We start from the raw sequence: 16,528 nt of genomic DNA on the forward strand, positions 1-16,528 counted from the left end.
GACACTAATACAAACATTCTAAATATGGATTATTAATTTAATAAATACAGAAGGTCTTTATTTCCGCGTATTCAAACACTTTAGGCCAGTTTTGAACGTAGCACCCGCATTACCCTTGTACTCCTTTTAGACTACTAAATGGATATGCATAGCTCTTATAGCAAATTGTATATAACGCTAAGATAGAACTCAGTAATGTTAACAATTCGATCTTAATGAAAAATTAAAGAATTAAAGAATACTCCTACAATAGAAAGATATATTTATTATAGATTTCTATCATTCATTTTTTAAATATTTAACAATTAAAACACTTAAGTTAGCTATTGTAGTTTTGGAAATAAATATAGATTGAAGTTAATGTATGCAAATTAAGTTGTCGAGGAATATAAGGGGATATCAAGAAATTGTGTATATCAAGAAATTCTGACATTTTCAATCGGACAGTGTTAAAAAAATATAAATACTTGTGAACTGTGATAATTATATTCAACTTATTTATTTATTTAGGTGAATACTAAAGAGATAGGGAAAGGCAATGTTCCGAAAGATATACCTAATGTGTAAAAATATTAGAAGAATTTAATAAGGATTTAGAATAAATTCAATAAAAATACCTAGGTTTAGCTTTAAATGATACAAATGTTTTTTACATTTGCGATCGATAACCCCTATACCTATACCTTTTATATCCTTTTTTTTCTTTGTTTGTTACAAAATCAAATGGTTCAAATCATTTCATTAACATATTAAAATAACTTACTAAAGACGTGTGCGAGTTAGGCTAAGTGGGGGAAATGTCATTTCCAATCGGACAGAGTTTTTAAATTTAAATACAAATACCAAATATTGTATTGGTTTCTGTTGGTAAAGAAACAGTTATATAGTGCAGGACTGTTTAAAGCACGGCAAAATTATAAACATACGTATTTATTTCTGCGGCCCTCCAATCTATGTAGTGCTTTGAATTGGCTTGGAGTTTAGCTGGTCTGGACAGTCCTGATATAGTGTATTAAGCTAGCTCAAAGACCTAAACATTTGTAGTAAGATTAGGTTAGGTTGAAGTGGTGGCCGTGTGCCCAAAGCAAATTTGAGTTTAAATAATAGCCCGTTGTGTTACCACGGATTAGCGTATTTATTTCTGTAGCCTTCCAACCTATCCAGTAATTTGAATTGACTTGTGGTCTTATGTGGTCTGGACAGCTCTGGTATAGTGTATTAAGCTATGTGTAGCAAGATTAGGTTAGATTGAAGTGGCAGCCTTGTGTCCTAAGTATATTTGAGTTCAAGAAATTTCTTAAAGAACTACAGTAGTGTGCGTACGTACAACGTTAACTACCCTATTGAAGTGAAAGTGAATCAAATTGACAAGTCTATTAGTTTGCTTAGTTAGTTAGTTGTGGTGGAGGGAGGACGAATCCTCCTCAAATAGCTAAGGATGAAAGCCGTTTTGAGTCCACAAAAACCTCGTAATAGTGGGTAGTAGATAGAGGGTCAAACTAGAACCAACCAGAGGCATTAACGAAGGCAAGAATCTGGCTAATGCTGATGCTGGAGATATCGCTAATTGAGTTGAAGAAAGGAGCCCCTAGAAACTTAAACCTAGTTCTGGCCAGAACTGGACAAAAACACATCAGGTGTTCTGGTGTCATTTCTTCAAGTATTGGTAGACACTCAATTTCTGGAATGACAGCACCATCATGTCGTTAAGAAAATGATTTTGAATTTTCTTCTAGACAATGATGGATATGGAGACATAAGCACAATTTTCTCCTCATTCGTAGAGCCATAATTTTGAAAGCAATGTAACTCTTAAATGCTAGTATCAATGAAATATTAATCGAAAAAATTCTAAAAAAAATATGATCTGGATTGTAGACTAAATTGGAAGGTAAGAAAAAAATCCCTCAAATGCGTGACGCACTTCATGGACAGTGTCTTAGTCATTCATATGCGAGTTAAGCAGATTACAGATTATGAACAATATATAGTATAGTGTGTGTAGTTTTCGGTTTTGACCAAATGTAATATTAATTTTTGGTTTTTTATTTCGTTCGGACATTAGTCAATCGCTCAATGAAAAATCTCTTAAATTAAAAAATCTGTGCATTGCAGAAATTATTTGCGATTAAAACGCGTTCGGGGTTGGATCGCTGTTTGTGATTAGTACAAATTAAAAAATATATTATTAAATAAATTTAAGAGTGTACTTTCAAAGAAATGAATGATATATAACTGTGTTACTTAAAAAGAAAAGCAAAGTACTTATTACACATAATGTATTATATAAAATTATGGTGAAAATATACATAAGTACATATATAAGAAAACCCAGCGATGCCCAACAGCAATTAATGTAGCTGATAAAGTTATTATAAAATAATAATTACAGAAAAAAAAAATAATAATAATCATAATAAACAAAGGAACCTAAACAAGACTAAATATGAGTTGGTTTAATAAAATGAAATGTTTATATTTAATTAATATTTTGTTGATAATAAGTGGTAAGTTGAATTTAGAGTTGAGTGCGATACCTACAATTTTATTCACAGTAGGAAATCTTTAAGAAATAAACATAATAATTAAATAAATTTGGATGTTTATGTTGTTTCGAAGTTAAGACTATGTCAATGTTCATTCCGGTTTATTTCAAAAAAGTTTTACACACATATGTATCTACATATATGATGAGTGCTGATATACCATATACAATACAATATACTGTTTTGCATAATCTTCATTTAATGGGCATTATGTTTCTAAACAATAACTCCACTCCATTGCTGAAACTATTTCACTGATTTACATGTACGATTTCAAAAACTAAGCGTAAATTCACGTTTCATAATGCAATAATAAATTTAATAAATTTTCAGTTAATAACATAAATAAAAAGAAATTATTTATGTTTGTTGAAAGATTACTTATGGTAAATTGCATTTTGCCATAAATATTTTTCTTAATCCAATAACTTAATTAATTTCTTAATACGAGTATTCGTGGCTTATTATTAGTAGACATAAGAATAAGAATTAATTTTTGTACTATTTAACTCAATCTCACATATGACGGAGTTAATTATTTTAAAGTTTTCAGCTTAATTAACGCGGTAAAAGAAAATGTATTTACACATAAAAGAAGCTGACTACATCATAATATCTCAGTTGGGAAATACAGAAACTGTGAACGTTGACTCGTTGACTGGTTGACTAGTATAAAATGTGCAAATTAAGACAAGATTGGCCTCGAACCCTTTTCTTGAACCAAGACAGCATTTTTTGCCTTTCATTGTAAAAATTTTAGTAATTGAAAAGTGAAATAAATTGTGAGTAATATAAAAAATTCATGCAAATCAATCCATCGTCTTACACATCGAAAACGACCTTCAGAATTTTAGTTTATGGCTTATGGTTAAAACTGTGGACATATATTCGTATCATATGATTTTCTATAAATTTTATGATAACAATAAAATTCTTGGAATATTACCACAAATACATACATATATTATTATTATTATTCTTACTACATCATATTTTGGTGTGAAAATTTTAATATAAAAGTGATGAGTCCAATTTTTTGATATCCCGCAAATACAAATACCCGGATTTGCAATAAATATCTAAAAATTTTGGATGTGAATTTGTTACATCAGTTAGTTCAACTAGCTTGGAGAGCTATTCATTTATTAATCACATCTCTTTAGCATGTGATAGTTTGAACTATTGTTATGAATCAAGAAAATGGTTTGCGGAAAAGTGGTTTATAAAAAAATATTTTATAGCACTATTAAGTCTATTGGTTATATTCAAATATATGATTTTGTAGAAAACTTAATTGAAAACAAAATAACTAAAAAAATGCCAACAGGAAGGTATTATGAGGTGAGGACTATAATCACTAATAATCCAAGAGCTTTAAACAGTCGTTATAAGAATAATATGCTAGCTGACTTTAGACAAATCTTTGTACCTTATAGTAGTTAACAGTGTCAGTAGTGCTCTGTGTATTACTGTACCTCTTTTATGTTATACTTAATATTATATCCAATATCGCTTAATCTCATAAGCAATATGCTTCTATAAATGGGATGATGATATTTTTATAAATGATGTGATTTGATATTTTCAATAAATATAGAAATTATATTGCGCAATAAAGCACCTATTGTAGGTTGGTTATGTTATAACAAATATTTACAAATTTATGTAATATAGATTGCATAAGTTAGACAAAGTCTACTTTCCATCAATCAATACAATTTGAAGATCTAATAAATTAAAGGCCGATTTTACAGTTTCAACACTGATTTAAGTCATGTTTAAGTCACTCTAACTGTGCTGTTTTAATTCATACTTAAATTAATGTTAAGACTTAAGTTATGGCTATGAAATTGGGTATTAATTTACTAGATCTTCAAATTGTATTGAATTGATGTAAACTTGATTTTATCCAATTTATGCAGACTATAATATATAAATCTATTAGTTGGCCATTACAGACGTGAGTCGTCCTTGGTCGCGTCGAGTAGCCTACGCCAGTCAGTCCGATTAGTTGCTTGCTGTCACCAGTTGGTAGTACCGAGCGCCCCCAAATCGTTGGTCACTTGGTGTTTCCACCGAAGATGCGGACGTCTTCTACAGCATTTTCCATCTATGGGCACCGAATCAAACACCTTTCTAGCCGGAACACTTTCTTCCATTTGCAAGACATGACCAAGCCAGCGAAATCGCTGAATTTTTATGCCCTTTACTATGTCAATAGTAAAGTATAGCTCAACGTTCCATCTAATTTGATATTCGTCGCCAATGCGTAAGGGACCATAGATCTTTCGAAGAATTATGTCATAGCCTATTATTGGTGATACTCCATGACTACCAGATTTTCATTTAAAACTCATTCACTAATTTTAAAACTTGATTAACTAATTAATTAATTATTTTTGAGTTTATAAAATTTCGTTCGTTCATTTATTTTTTATGATTTAATCTATATTAAAGCGTTTATGTGAAATAAAAAAAGTTTCTAGGTTAAAAGAAGTATCTGAATGACTATAGAAATTCCACTATTTATATGAGTAATATTACAATTCCAATAACTTATAATTAGTACAAATCATTTAGAGGTCAACGAACACAGAAAACACAAGAAAATTAAGTAAAAAATAAAAGTAAAAATAATTATGATAATTAAGATCAACGCCCAAAATGCTAAGTCATGCCTTAATAAAAATATTTAATAAATTCATAAATTTTTTTTTTCAAATAGAAGTAAATTATTAATGAAAAATAATTTAATCTTAAGGAATATAAATCATCGAATCTTTTATACAACTAACACGTGTGCGCCATAAGACAATATTTAATATAAATAATATTTTTTGAACGATTATATTGCATATATAAATTAATTGTTTTTAATTGCAATTCTTTATTTTTATTTTTTTTAACCCCATTTTTTACAGATGCACAAGCAGTAACATTTTATAAACAATCATCAACATGCAACTGTATATCTTTTAAAGACTGCGAATTAATCAAGACTTTATCACCACATAATACACAATATCATAGATCGTACTTTACCAATGAGGAGTGTCAATCCGGACATGGAGACGAAGTGTTTGTTTGTTGTCCTGCACGTAATACATTATCGAGTGTAGAAAATGTGTTGCTTGCTGAAGATCCATTAAAGCGTACTGAACACACAGCATTTCGTGCAGCCTATGAAGATAACTCCTCAAAGGATATTTGGGTTTGGGATCGAACACCTAATCAAAGACTAATTCCAAAAGAAAAATTTAACACTGATTATAATTTATATTCCAATGTATTAGATTATAAAGATCCAACGACTCAGTATAATTGCCCGCATCCGTTTTTGGATGAAGATTATCAATTTCGACATACAGAACATTTTCATAATAATCATAGACATCAACATGACAATAGTTTTAGTGATTTCCGTAATAAATTTAGCCAAGATAATGATGATTCCCGATTTATTTACCCAGATGATAAAATTTTGCACAAATCAATTATCTTCCCAACTTCAACAGAAGTCAAGTCTGTAACTACACAACGACCAGTTCATGGTATACAAATCACAAATAACGACAATCAACACCATGTCAAAATTGGCAGAGGTCGTGGAAGAAAAGTGAGTCGTACGAATAAAAAAATTAATACTGAATCAAGCACGAATAACAGCAGATCACGTGAGAACCCAGTGCAGAGTAAAACGAGCATCAATTCTCCGCAATGTGGAAGCTTAATCGAAATGCGTATTATTGGTGGCTTAGAAACTAAACCCGGGCAATATCTTTGGTTGGTACGCTTAGCCTATTTGAATATAAGTAAGTAATGAGTTGAATAATACAATAGAAAGATTCTTGGAATTGTAAAACAAATATAAGAAGTGCTATTAAAAAATGAATGTTTTAAGCATTAACTGTGAAATTAAAAAATCAATTTTAAACAAAAAAATATTGAAAATTGAAAATAAAATTCTACATGAGTTCAGCCATTCATAATTTCGATAACACGATTATAAACTAAATCTTCAATTGTGTGTGTGTGTCTACCATATATACTCTAACTTTTACCATGAACCAGTAATTAAATTAAATTATTTACTATCTTTATTTCAGTATATAAAACGCAAATCTCTTAATTTGTTTATATATATATTTTTTATAACACTAAAACTAGAAAACTTCCAATCAAACCCTGAAACTAGTTCTTATTCATCTTCTTTAAATTAATAATATTTTCTCTTTAATTAGATTTATTAACTAATTATGCAGTGACATAGTATACTTCCTCTCCTGAACCGAAGTTTTACCGTCACAATAATGTTTTTGTTAATGTTCTTTACGCCTAATCTATAAAGCGTATCAGTTGAATGTCCACCATGCAGATCATTTTATCGAGTATACTTGGGTGATGGTTGCCAACGGCCAATTGCCACTCCACAGATCCCCCTGCGGGTAAGGGTTTGGAATATTCCCGAGATAAGGCATACCTGTCATAAGAGACGACGAAAATCCCGGTACCATGGCGACACTTATGCACGAAGTGTATAAGCGACACTTGACCGTAGGTGTAAATCTGTTACTACGGGGGTCAGTGGCCCGCAGCTTTGGCTGTGCTGACCAGTTGAGGCCAGACTCGTAGTGCCTGTGGTTAATATCCAAACTTACGCAGGAAGAATATTCAGTTAAATGGTTGCATTCGGCGTATTTACCACCGGGTGCTACAACTTACATTGTAGCAGAGGTTAAAGATAGGCCTCGCATCGTACCAAGATGGAAGTTATGTCTTGCATGAATCTCTACCATACTTTGGTACTCGGCGAAATTACTAAGGAGATTCCAATGGCGCGTTCATCGGCACAATGTACCGATGCATGTGTGAAGAACACAGTGATTTTAAGCCAACACGGCAGGAAATCACGTTAATAAGTCTGGACGTCTGTCACTCCACACAAAGTTACGTGTTATTTTGTTCCATAATTAAGATAACTTCAGTTCATTTTTATAAAAATATTAATGTTAAAATGGAAAATAGAATAATGCATAATACTTGTTATACAACCAAATATTGTAGAACTCACTTTACACAAATTTAACTGATATTCTATTCTATAATTAAGAGAACTTGAGTCCTATTCTATAATATTATTAACGTCAAAGCACAACTTTTTTTTGTAATATTTTCTTTAAACAATTCAAGATTGTTTCTTACAAAAACACAATTTATCAATTGGATGGACGCTTGAATAACAACTTACTATAACCGTGAAATACATATATAAATATATATAATAATTAAATAAAACTATTAAAAAAAAAGAAAACACTTATTCTAGACGTTAGTTTATATTTTAATTTTGTTTATAAAAATTTTGAATAATCGAAACAACAATTTCTGAACAAACATTTGAACATATTTGAACAATATTCTTATTAGCAAACTTTCACATAATCAATTGATCACATAATTACATCAGTTCCTGAATAAGAGTACGAGCTTTCCTTATCGCAAGTATACCAAAAGCAAATAGTAAACCAGCAGTTAACAATCCACGATAAGGCTCTTCTTTTAATTTACTCATAAATACACATACTTCATTCTTACAAACATTTGAATTATCTTCATTTTCCATTTTACTTTTATAGATAAAGTCAACCACTGAAAATATAGATATAGATTAAGCAAAGCATACAATAATTGAATATAGCATAAAAATTGATATAGGGAGCTGATTCTTTTGCTTGACATCGTCATTGACAAACTTAATCAATAGTTATAAACATAGAATACATAGAAACATGCTTACGTTGACTCTAAAGGCCCAAGACAGTGCCAAACAGTTTATTCGAGCAAAATTCTCAGTCATCTGAATCTGAATTTATCACTATTTCTGTGAAATACAGAATGAAATATTTTATCATCTTATCAACTCGTGCCCTGTGATCGTCAGGAAATGCACAATTAAGGAACGAAATAAAAGGAATGTTATTATTAATATACTACCATATATCCTTATTGGGAACTGAACGCGTTTTTCATAAATAACTAAGTATTCTGATCATTTTGAAATAGATTTATCTTTCAATTATTACAAGGTTAATAAGTAGAAGAGAAAAAAGCGGCTACAATACCTCAGCTAAATTCTTTATTTAATGTTATATTTCAGTCGTATTAATTAACTGACCTTTTTAACTTCGGATCTTATGCAGTCATATTATATAAGTCACAATTAAAAACTATTATATTTAATGTTAATTTTATTAATCTTTATAGCAGACAATAGCGTCAACTATAGATGCTTGGGTTCCCTCATTAGTCGCACACATGTACTAACAGCTGCTCATTGCGTTAATAATTTGGTGAGGGACTTGAAATTGTATGTAAAGACAAGGTGTAGCCTTACCTCTCATGTTTCACTTATTTTTTTGTTGTGTTTTAAGATCTTATGTGCGCATCGGAGAGGAGCAACTACCAGCGGAATGTCGTCTAAATGCTAACAATTGTAATTCGCCTAACATACTTCAAATAGAACAAGTTATAATACATCCCAAATATGATGAACCCAAATATGCAAATGATATAGCAATACTTAAAGTACGGATACCCGCTAATATGCCAGGTATTTCAATGAATATAACTTTTGACATTTTTAAATGTTTTTATTAAATCTAAAACTTTTATAGTTGAGTTTGGCACAATCTGCTTACCTTTGGATAATACTTTGTCGGTCGATAACGACCAGATTATAATAGGAACTACTGGTATAGTTGTTGGATGGAGCAGCAATAACGAAGATGGTATATTATTTAACTAAACATAATTTTAAAATAAAACTAATAGTTTTTCCAGAAAAAAATGTATAATTTACATACCATAATTTTAAATTATTATTCTTGTATCATTTATTTTAAAATCAAAATTTCAAAACATACTTTTCAATATAGGTATTACCAATGAAGGTAATTCCACTCTAAAACAATTACGTTTACCGATTATTAATACAACTGAATGTGCTATAAACTATGCAAAATATACGGAAAATTTTGAGAATCCCATCGTCATAACACCTGCACAAATTTGTGCTCAAGGAGAACCACATAATGATGTCTGCAGAGGTTATTATCAAATAATGTGTTATAATATAACATATATATTATTTTTTTTAAAGGAGAACTTATACTAGTTTAACTGAAAATCTTTTATTACAGGTGATAGTGGTGGTCCCTTTATGATGGAAATAAATAGGCGTCTTACAATAATGGGGATTGTAGCATTTGGTCCTAGAATATGCGGGATAACTAATTTCCCCGGTGTTTACACTCGTGTGAGTTCCTACATCAGTTGGATTATTCAGCAAATGGCGTAGGTACTTGAAACTTGGAAGTCCTTAAGCAAATAAGGAGACGCTTAATCTCTATTTGTTTAAACATTTGTAATGCAGAATAAAAAAAATTCATTCCAACGCTTATAAAAACGTTTATTTACCCACAATAGAAAATAATAACGTTTAATTATACGTTTTGTTCGAAGTGGCGTAGCATTCAATTTTTTCATTGTAATGTTAAAACCTTTTTTATTATTAATAAATATTTAGTTACAATTCGGTTATTTCAGTATTGCAACAAAAAATTTATTATTTATTATAAAATAAATTTTATGAAACAAACATTAACTAAACTGATAATTTGAGGATATATTTATTCATTAAAAATAATTCATAGTCTAAGATTAGCTTGACGAGGAACCTGCAAGCGTTGCACTTTGTTAATCTAGAATCTGAATTAATATAATGACAACAATTGAAACCTAATATATCTGATAATCAGTATTGGAGTACACATACTTTTCATCTTAGTGGGATGGTGCTTCCGATTTGTACTAATTTTAATATATTTTTTTTGGATAAGTTATATATATCCAATTGAAAATCTATATACATATAAAAATTTAGTAGACGCCTTGACTGCGAAATCGATTCGCATTATATTCATGCCATACAATCTTTATATTAAGACGCAGAATACAGCCTGTAACATTTTTACTTAGAGTCCATATTTAAGGTGGTCTCTGTACAAAAAGAAAATATTACAATCCAATTTTTTCTTAAGTCGCTGAATAGTATTTAGACTATCAAATCCGATAGAAAATCCAATTTTTACCTGAACTGTTGACCTGAATGATATTTATACTACGTATTCGCCATGTAGAGGTGCAGAACCTTACCCATAATATTTTATTTAGGTTCAAGACTAATAATTTCTACCATACAAAAAAGCTTAAAGTTATGTTTATCAAACTTTATATATCCAAAAGACTCATAGATGTTTCAGGTGATGTTTCTCATTATTAAAGTGAGAGCTGTCATATAAAATTGGAGGCGGATAAGTTAATTATAAATCAAATGACAGTTTTATAATGTCGATGATGTTGTGAACTTTAGATTCATTGAATACTCGTGGGTCTGGTGCTTTATCGTACAAATTGTCGCTTAAAGGTGTCGGTTAATCCACGTAAACTATATAAATTGGTTGTCAAAAGACTGATATCAAATGTTATTAAAGCAACAATTCTTAATGGATATATATTGATATCTCTCTATTGGGATATTTTAATACTTAGCATTCTCATTATTTATAACATTCAAAATTTAAGTCTCAAGAGAAATCAACTGTTTTCTGTAAGACTCGCGGGTTACACCTACTAGACTATAACTATTTAATGTATTTTTTTTTGCTTAGTGTCCATTTGTATCTATTCAAAAAATATAAAAATAAAGAATTTTTGTATCTAGATATAGATATAAAGCATAGGAAAGAAAAAATATCCGAATAAAATTAAAGGTACAGCATTATGTACCTAAATACAGTATCTAGATGGTTGTAACTAGATAACTTATGTATTATCTGCTATCTTTAAGAAACTTTTATCTAATAACAGTTAAACTTTAATAAACTTTCAATCGATTTTTAAACTAGTCAGTGGTTTTATTTCTATTTTCATGCATATTGAAACCCAAGAAACTTTTTCATATATATTAGTCTAATAGTTCTTTTGTATAGAAAATAATAAAATATGAAACCGTAAAATTTTTTAGCCTTCTCAATATTAATTTTTTTTTCCCTTTGTTGTTTGTATTATGACAGTTGTGATGAAATTCATTTCATCAATCATCAATCAAAATATAATTTCAGTAATGTCTTAAGAAGAATGTGTTGCAAAAACGATCGTGCTTGAGGCAAGGTTAAGATTTCTAATTAATTATAAGAACCAAGATGATGACAGGAATTATTATACAAATAATTTCGTTAATTTTAAATATACTGTGTGCAAATAACTTAAATATTTATATACAACTTAGTTAGTTAAAACAAAGATGTCTTTTATACTCATACTGCTAGATCATTTTACTTTAGTGACCTGGAGTCCATTAGATTAGTTGAATGTACATTTTTTAAGTATTCATTCTTTCTCCTTTCCATTAAACTCGTGTTGGTGTTAAGTTGGATTAATTGTAGATGCCATCTAGCAGTTCCAAAATTTTGGAGTAGGAACACACAGTTACGGATTTTTTCAAAAACATATAAAACGTGTTCAAATAATGTTTGCTTTAATAAAATTATTTACAAAATTATATCTATTAATTTGCATTCTAAAAAGCAACAATTAGTCTGGTTTACTTCTATATATAATAAGAAGTAAACCAGGTTGATTTTTTAAACATCATAAACTTAATATTATTCCATGTTCAAAAAGATTTATTTACTTTACAATGGTTTTTACTACAATAAACACAAAAATAATTATTCGTTATAATATTGGTTCAGGTGTTATCTTTATAGATTTTACATATGTAATTTACAAATTGTTTAAAAAAATGAAAATTAAACAAACCAATGACTTTATAAAACAAAACTATTTTTTATTGCAAGTTTAAATCTATTCTCCAACATACAAAGACATTATACTTACTCGTTAAATTTAGCAGTGTACATTTATATTAGCACCCAATGGACAAAATCCCATGCAACCACATTAATTTTGCACGACGAGGGGAACTACACGTTCAAGACGCTTGGTCAGGATAATGCCAAAGACAAATAGTGCAGCACATTTGCAAATAGGCCATGTTAATTGGTTGTCCTTAACGTTTTTCGCTATCTCACCCACGCGATGTCCTACCTCGATTACCTTTAAACTGATATTAATAAGGTGCTCACCAACTGCTCCCTCCATGTTAAATCTTGGATTAAATAAAATCCAAAAGTAATGAAGATATTTTCAGCTAATAGCTAATAAATAATTCGATTAGTTATATTTAATATTAAAATGAAAAATTTGACATACATTTATACAAATTTATACATATAACTCCAAATTTTGCACAATTTTATATTGCATATTGTGGGAAAAGTCTAAAAGTTTTAAAAATAAAATTACAAAAGTGTATTTTTTTTTTTATATATTAAATAAAATTTTTAACACAAATAATAAAAGTAAATAATAATTTGTTTCGATGGATATATAATTTTATTTGACAAAAAGATCAATGATATCTTTGGAAATAACAATTTTGATATGGACTCAAAGATTTTTATTGCATAGACAATATAATATTAAAAATTGGTACTGCTATATGCTCCTACTACTATTAATACTATATAGTACCACTACAGTACTACTGAGTGCTACTTCAGTACTACTTCAGTACAACTATAGTACTACTTCAGTACTGCTATAGTACTACTTCAGTACAACTATAGTACTACTTCAAAACTACTATAATACTACTTCAGTACTACTATACTACTATACTACTTCAGTATTCATTCAGTACTACTACAGTAGTACTATACTTCATGGTACTACGTTTACATAGTACTACATAATGGATTGAACTACTTCAGTACTATAGTAATACTCTAGTACTTCAGTAAAAATTTGTATTTACAAATTAAATTATTAAACTGGGTTTTATTCATATTTGCAATCGGAAAGACACATTTGGATGGAAAAACCTTTGTTTAAAACAAACCGATTTGAAATCATTAATAGTTAAAAACCAATTTTACGAATAACACATTAATTAAAGAGAAAATAATGCCTTTAAGCATTGAGTAAAAATATTATAGAGTCACAATGACTCAATTTTTAAATTTTCAGCAACAGGCACGGGAGGGCGGAGTGAAGATTTTACTTCTTTCTGCGCTGCTGCTAGATCGGTCGCGCTTATGCTTGTTCTTTCTAAAAATTTTACTATTGATGCATGAAGGACAAAAATGAAAACAAAAAACAGATTTGCTTGTTACGAATGCAGATCGTACAAGAAAAGAGTCAAATTAGTTTTTGGTGTAATTATTTGTTTTTACAATTAATGCTTGGCACCAGCAAGCAGCACGTAAAATTGCATGCATTTAATATCACTTCATAATGCAAATAAGAGAAACATCCCTACTTGTTTGGAAGTTTACTGACCTACATATATATATGTATGAGTATAAATGTATATTTATAAACATATGTACTTTTATTTGAAAGAATATGAATATTTTTTGATCTTATTTTAGGAACATTTAAAGCAAATGCAACCAATTTCAATTTTTTGTTTTAATCAGGTATAATAACAGTTATATGTATGTTATATTAGTATTAGCTAAAATAAGATAATTGTATGTAATTGACCGTGTGTGAGTTCGAGTAATTGAAAGTAAATTGAGGAAAATAGTAAATTATGTCCGTATGGCAGCGAATGTTGGTATTTACCAGAATTTCGAGTAGGGTAAATTTGGTAAATTAGGTATTACCATTGGTAACTTTTTATAAGATGTATAATAAAACAATAAATGAATTTGAAAACTTTTAACATAAGTGCAGTGCAAAAAAACCCTAGGAAATTTCAGTTTACTTTACCATAATTTACCGAGTTGGTTTATTGGGGCATGCAGACTTCATCGAATTGAATTGCTGAACTTTATTCTGCTTATATTACTTCGTAAGCAATTCCTTTGGATGGTAGAGAAAGTGAAATCGACTAAGGCATAAATTGTTATATGACCTTATATTACAAATTTGCCTAATACAGGCTTAATAACATCTATTTATAATTTATTTATTACCATAACTACTTACTTTATTTATTTATTTTGTTCAAAATACATAGTTTAAGTGAATTACTTTTAAGATAGTTATTAATAAACATGTGTTAATAAATATGTATAAAAATGTAAATATTAATATTTATTACGTAGAAACTTTCGCTATTTTTTATGGTTATTCACGGGATATTGATCAATTTATAATTTTTTGTGTTAATATACATTAATATTTTAAACAAAGCAATTTATTCATATAAACAATAAAAAATAATGTATCATATATACATCTAAATATATATTATATACATCTAATGTATATAAAATCTAAATACACAGTTTTATTTGTTATTATATTAGCTATTATAAAAAATCAACAAAATCTACAATTCTTCATAACGGGTTAAATAATTCACAAAAATAATGATATATTGCGAAATGCGGCTGTGCAAAACAATAGCAACTGAGACAAGATCAATGATAGACCTATGACCAAAGTGCATTCTAGCAAGATATTTTTTTGATTTTTTGCATTTTTATGCTGTGATTTATGTTTTTAAGCAAATTAGAACATAAACACAGAATAGTTCAATATTAAATCAGGTAATGGAAGTACGTTTTTATCATGGCTCGTGACAAGTATACTTTGAAGTTTAAAGAAGCAAGAATTGAAAACTATTTAAATGGCAGTGCTCAAATGAAATATCCAAAATATTTAAAATTAATTAGTTTATTGTTTCGCAGCTTATAAAAAAATATAATTTGACAAAATACCGTGAAAACTGTTTATTTGGGTGAAGCCTCTCTTAAGATTACTTGTAGAATTGATCGAAACATCATAAGAATTACAAAAAAAAACAACCATTTGTGTCGTTGAAAAAGGTCGTAGCCGAGCTTAAACAAGGTGTTGACTCTAGTACTGTACGCAGGCTTGCTCTCGAAGCCGGTTTCAAAAATTACAGACCAGTCAAAAAACCAATGTTGACTAAAAAGCATTAGCAAAAGAGGCAGATTTTTATTTTGCTTTTTAATTAATATTAATATACTTCATTTGGATCAAATTTCGCGTGGAATCACTTAAATTGGACTTTTACTAAATGAAAAATAATTTTTTTCAGCAATAAATCAAAATTTAACATCTTTAATTCTGATGGGATGTGCACAGTACGTCGCGAAAAAGAAAAACGTTTGTATCCGCGTAACTGCCAAGCGACTGTGAAGCATGGACGTGGGTCAGTAATAATTTGAGCGTTCTTTTCAGGATTTAGACTAAGATCTTTTCATGAAATTCATCAAATAATAGCCCAACATGTGTACAAAAAAATTTTAGAGAGCCATATGGTACCCCATGGCGGATGAAAAATGTCACTCCGACGGGTATATCAGTACGATAACGACCCAAAACACACCTTAAAGCTGATAAGAGAATGGATTTTGAAAAATGAAATTCCAATTTCAAATTAGCCAGCCCAAACACCTGATATTAATTCAATTGAGAACGTTTTGGTATTCTCAAAAGTCGCTTTGGGGGTCGAAAAGTTTCCAAATGTTTGAGGTCATGAAAGATGAATGGTATAAAAACCAAATAGTTTTATTAACAATTTAATATCACCTATGACCCGTAGAAGTGTCCAAGTAATAAAAAGCAAAGGGCTTTATACAAAATTTAGAAAAATAATACAAAAATTTAATATAATAAATAAAGTTGCTATTGTTCTGCACAGCCGCATTTCGCAATATATCATTATTTTTGTGAATTATTTAACCCGTTATGAAGAATTGTAGATTTTGTTGATTTTTTATAATAGCTAATACAATAACAAGTAAAACTGTGTATTTAAGTTTTTGAATGAAAAGTAAAAAGTAGACAAAAAACTTATTTATTTGATGGGCAAATTTTGG

General features: G+C 29.2%; 1 protein-coding gene and 1 long non-coding RNA gene across 2 annotated transcripts; one reads left to right on the plus strand and one right to left on the minus strand.

Moving 5' to 3' along the window:
* Positions 1-5,467: 5,467 nt before the first annotated feature.
* On the plus strand, positions 5,468-10,066 carry LOC119678371 (phenoloxidase-activating enzyme-like; the record flags this gene model as incomplete). The annotated part of the gene is given in 6 exon segments (XM_038090162.1): positions 5,468-6,358; positions 8,811-8,913; positions 8,978-9,156; positions 9,221-9,334; positions 9,482-9,652; positions 9,746-10,066. Coding segments are annotated over 6 exon segments (1,616 nt in total), but the record flags the coding sequence as incomplete, so codon positions are not given.
* Positions 10,067-12,431: 2,365 nt separating this feature from the next.
* Positions 12,432-12,920, minus strand: LOC119685407. The gene is made up of 2 exons (XR_005252800.1): positions 12,882-12,920; positions 12,432-12,826 (listed from the first exon to the last, which is right to left on the minus strand). It is a non-coding gene; the product is annotated as an uncharacterized LOC119685407 (long non-coding RNA).
* Positions 12,921-16,528: the final 3,608 nt, after the last annotated feature.

Source organism: Teleopsis dalmanni, chromosome 2 (genome assembly GCF_002237135.1).
Source record: "Teleopsis dalmanni isolate 2A chromosome 2, ASM223713v2, whole genome shotgun sequence".
Classification (NCBI taxonomy): domain Eukaryota; kingdom Metazoa; phylum Arthropoda; class Insecta; order Diptera; family Diopsidae; genus Teleopsis; species Teleopsis dalmanni.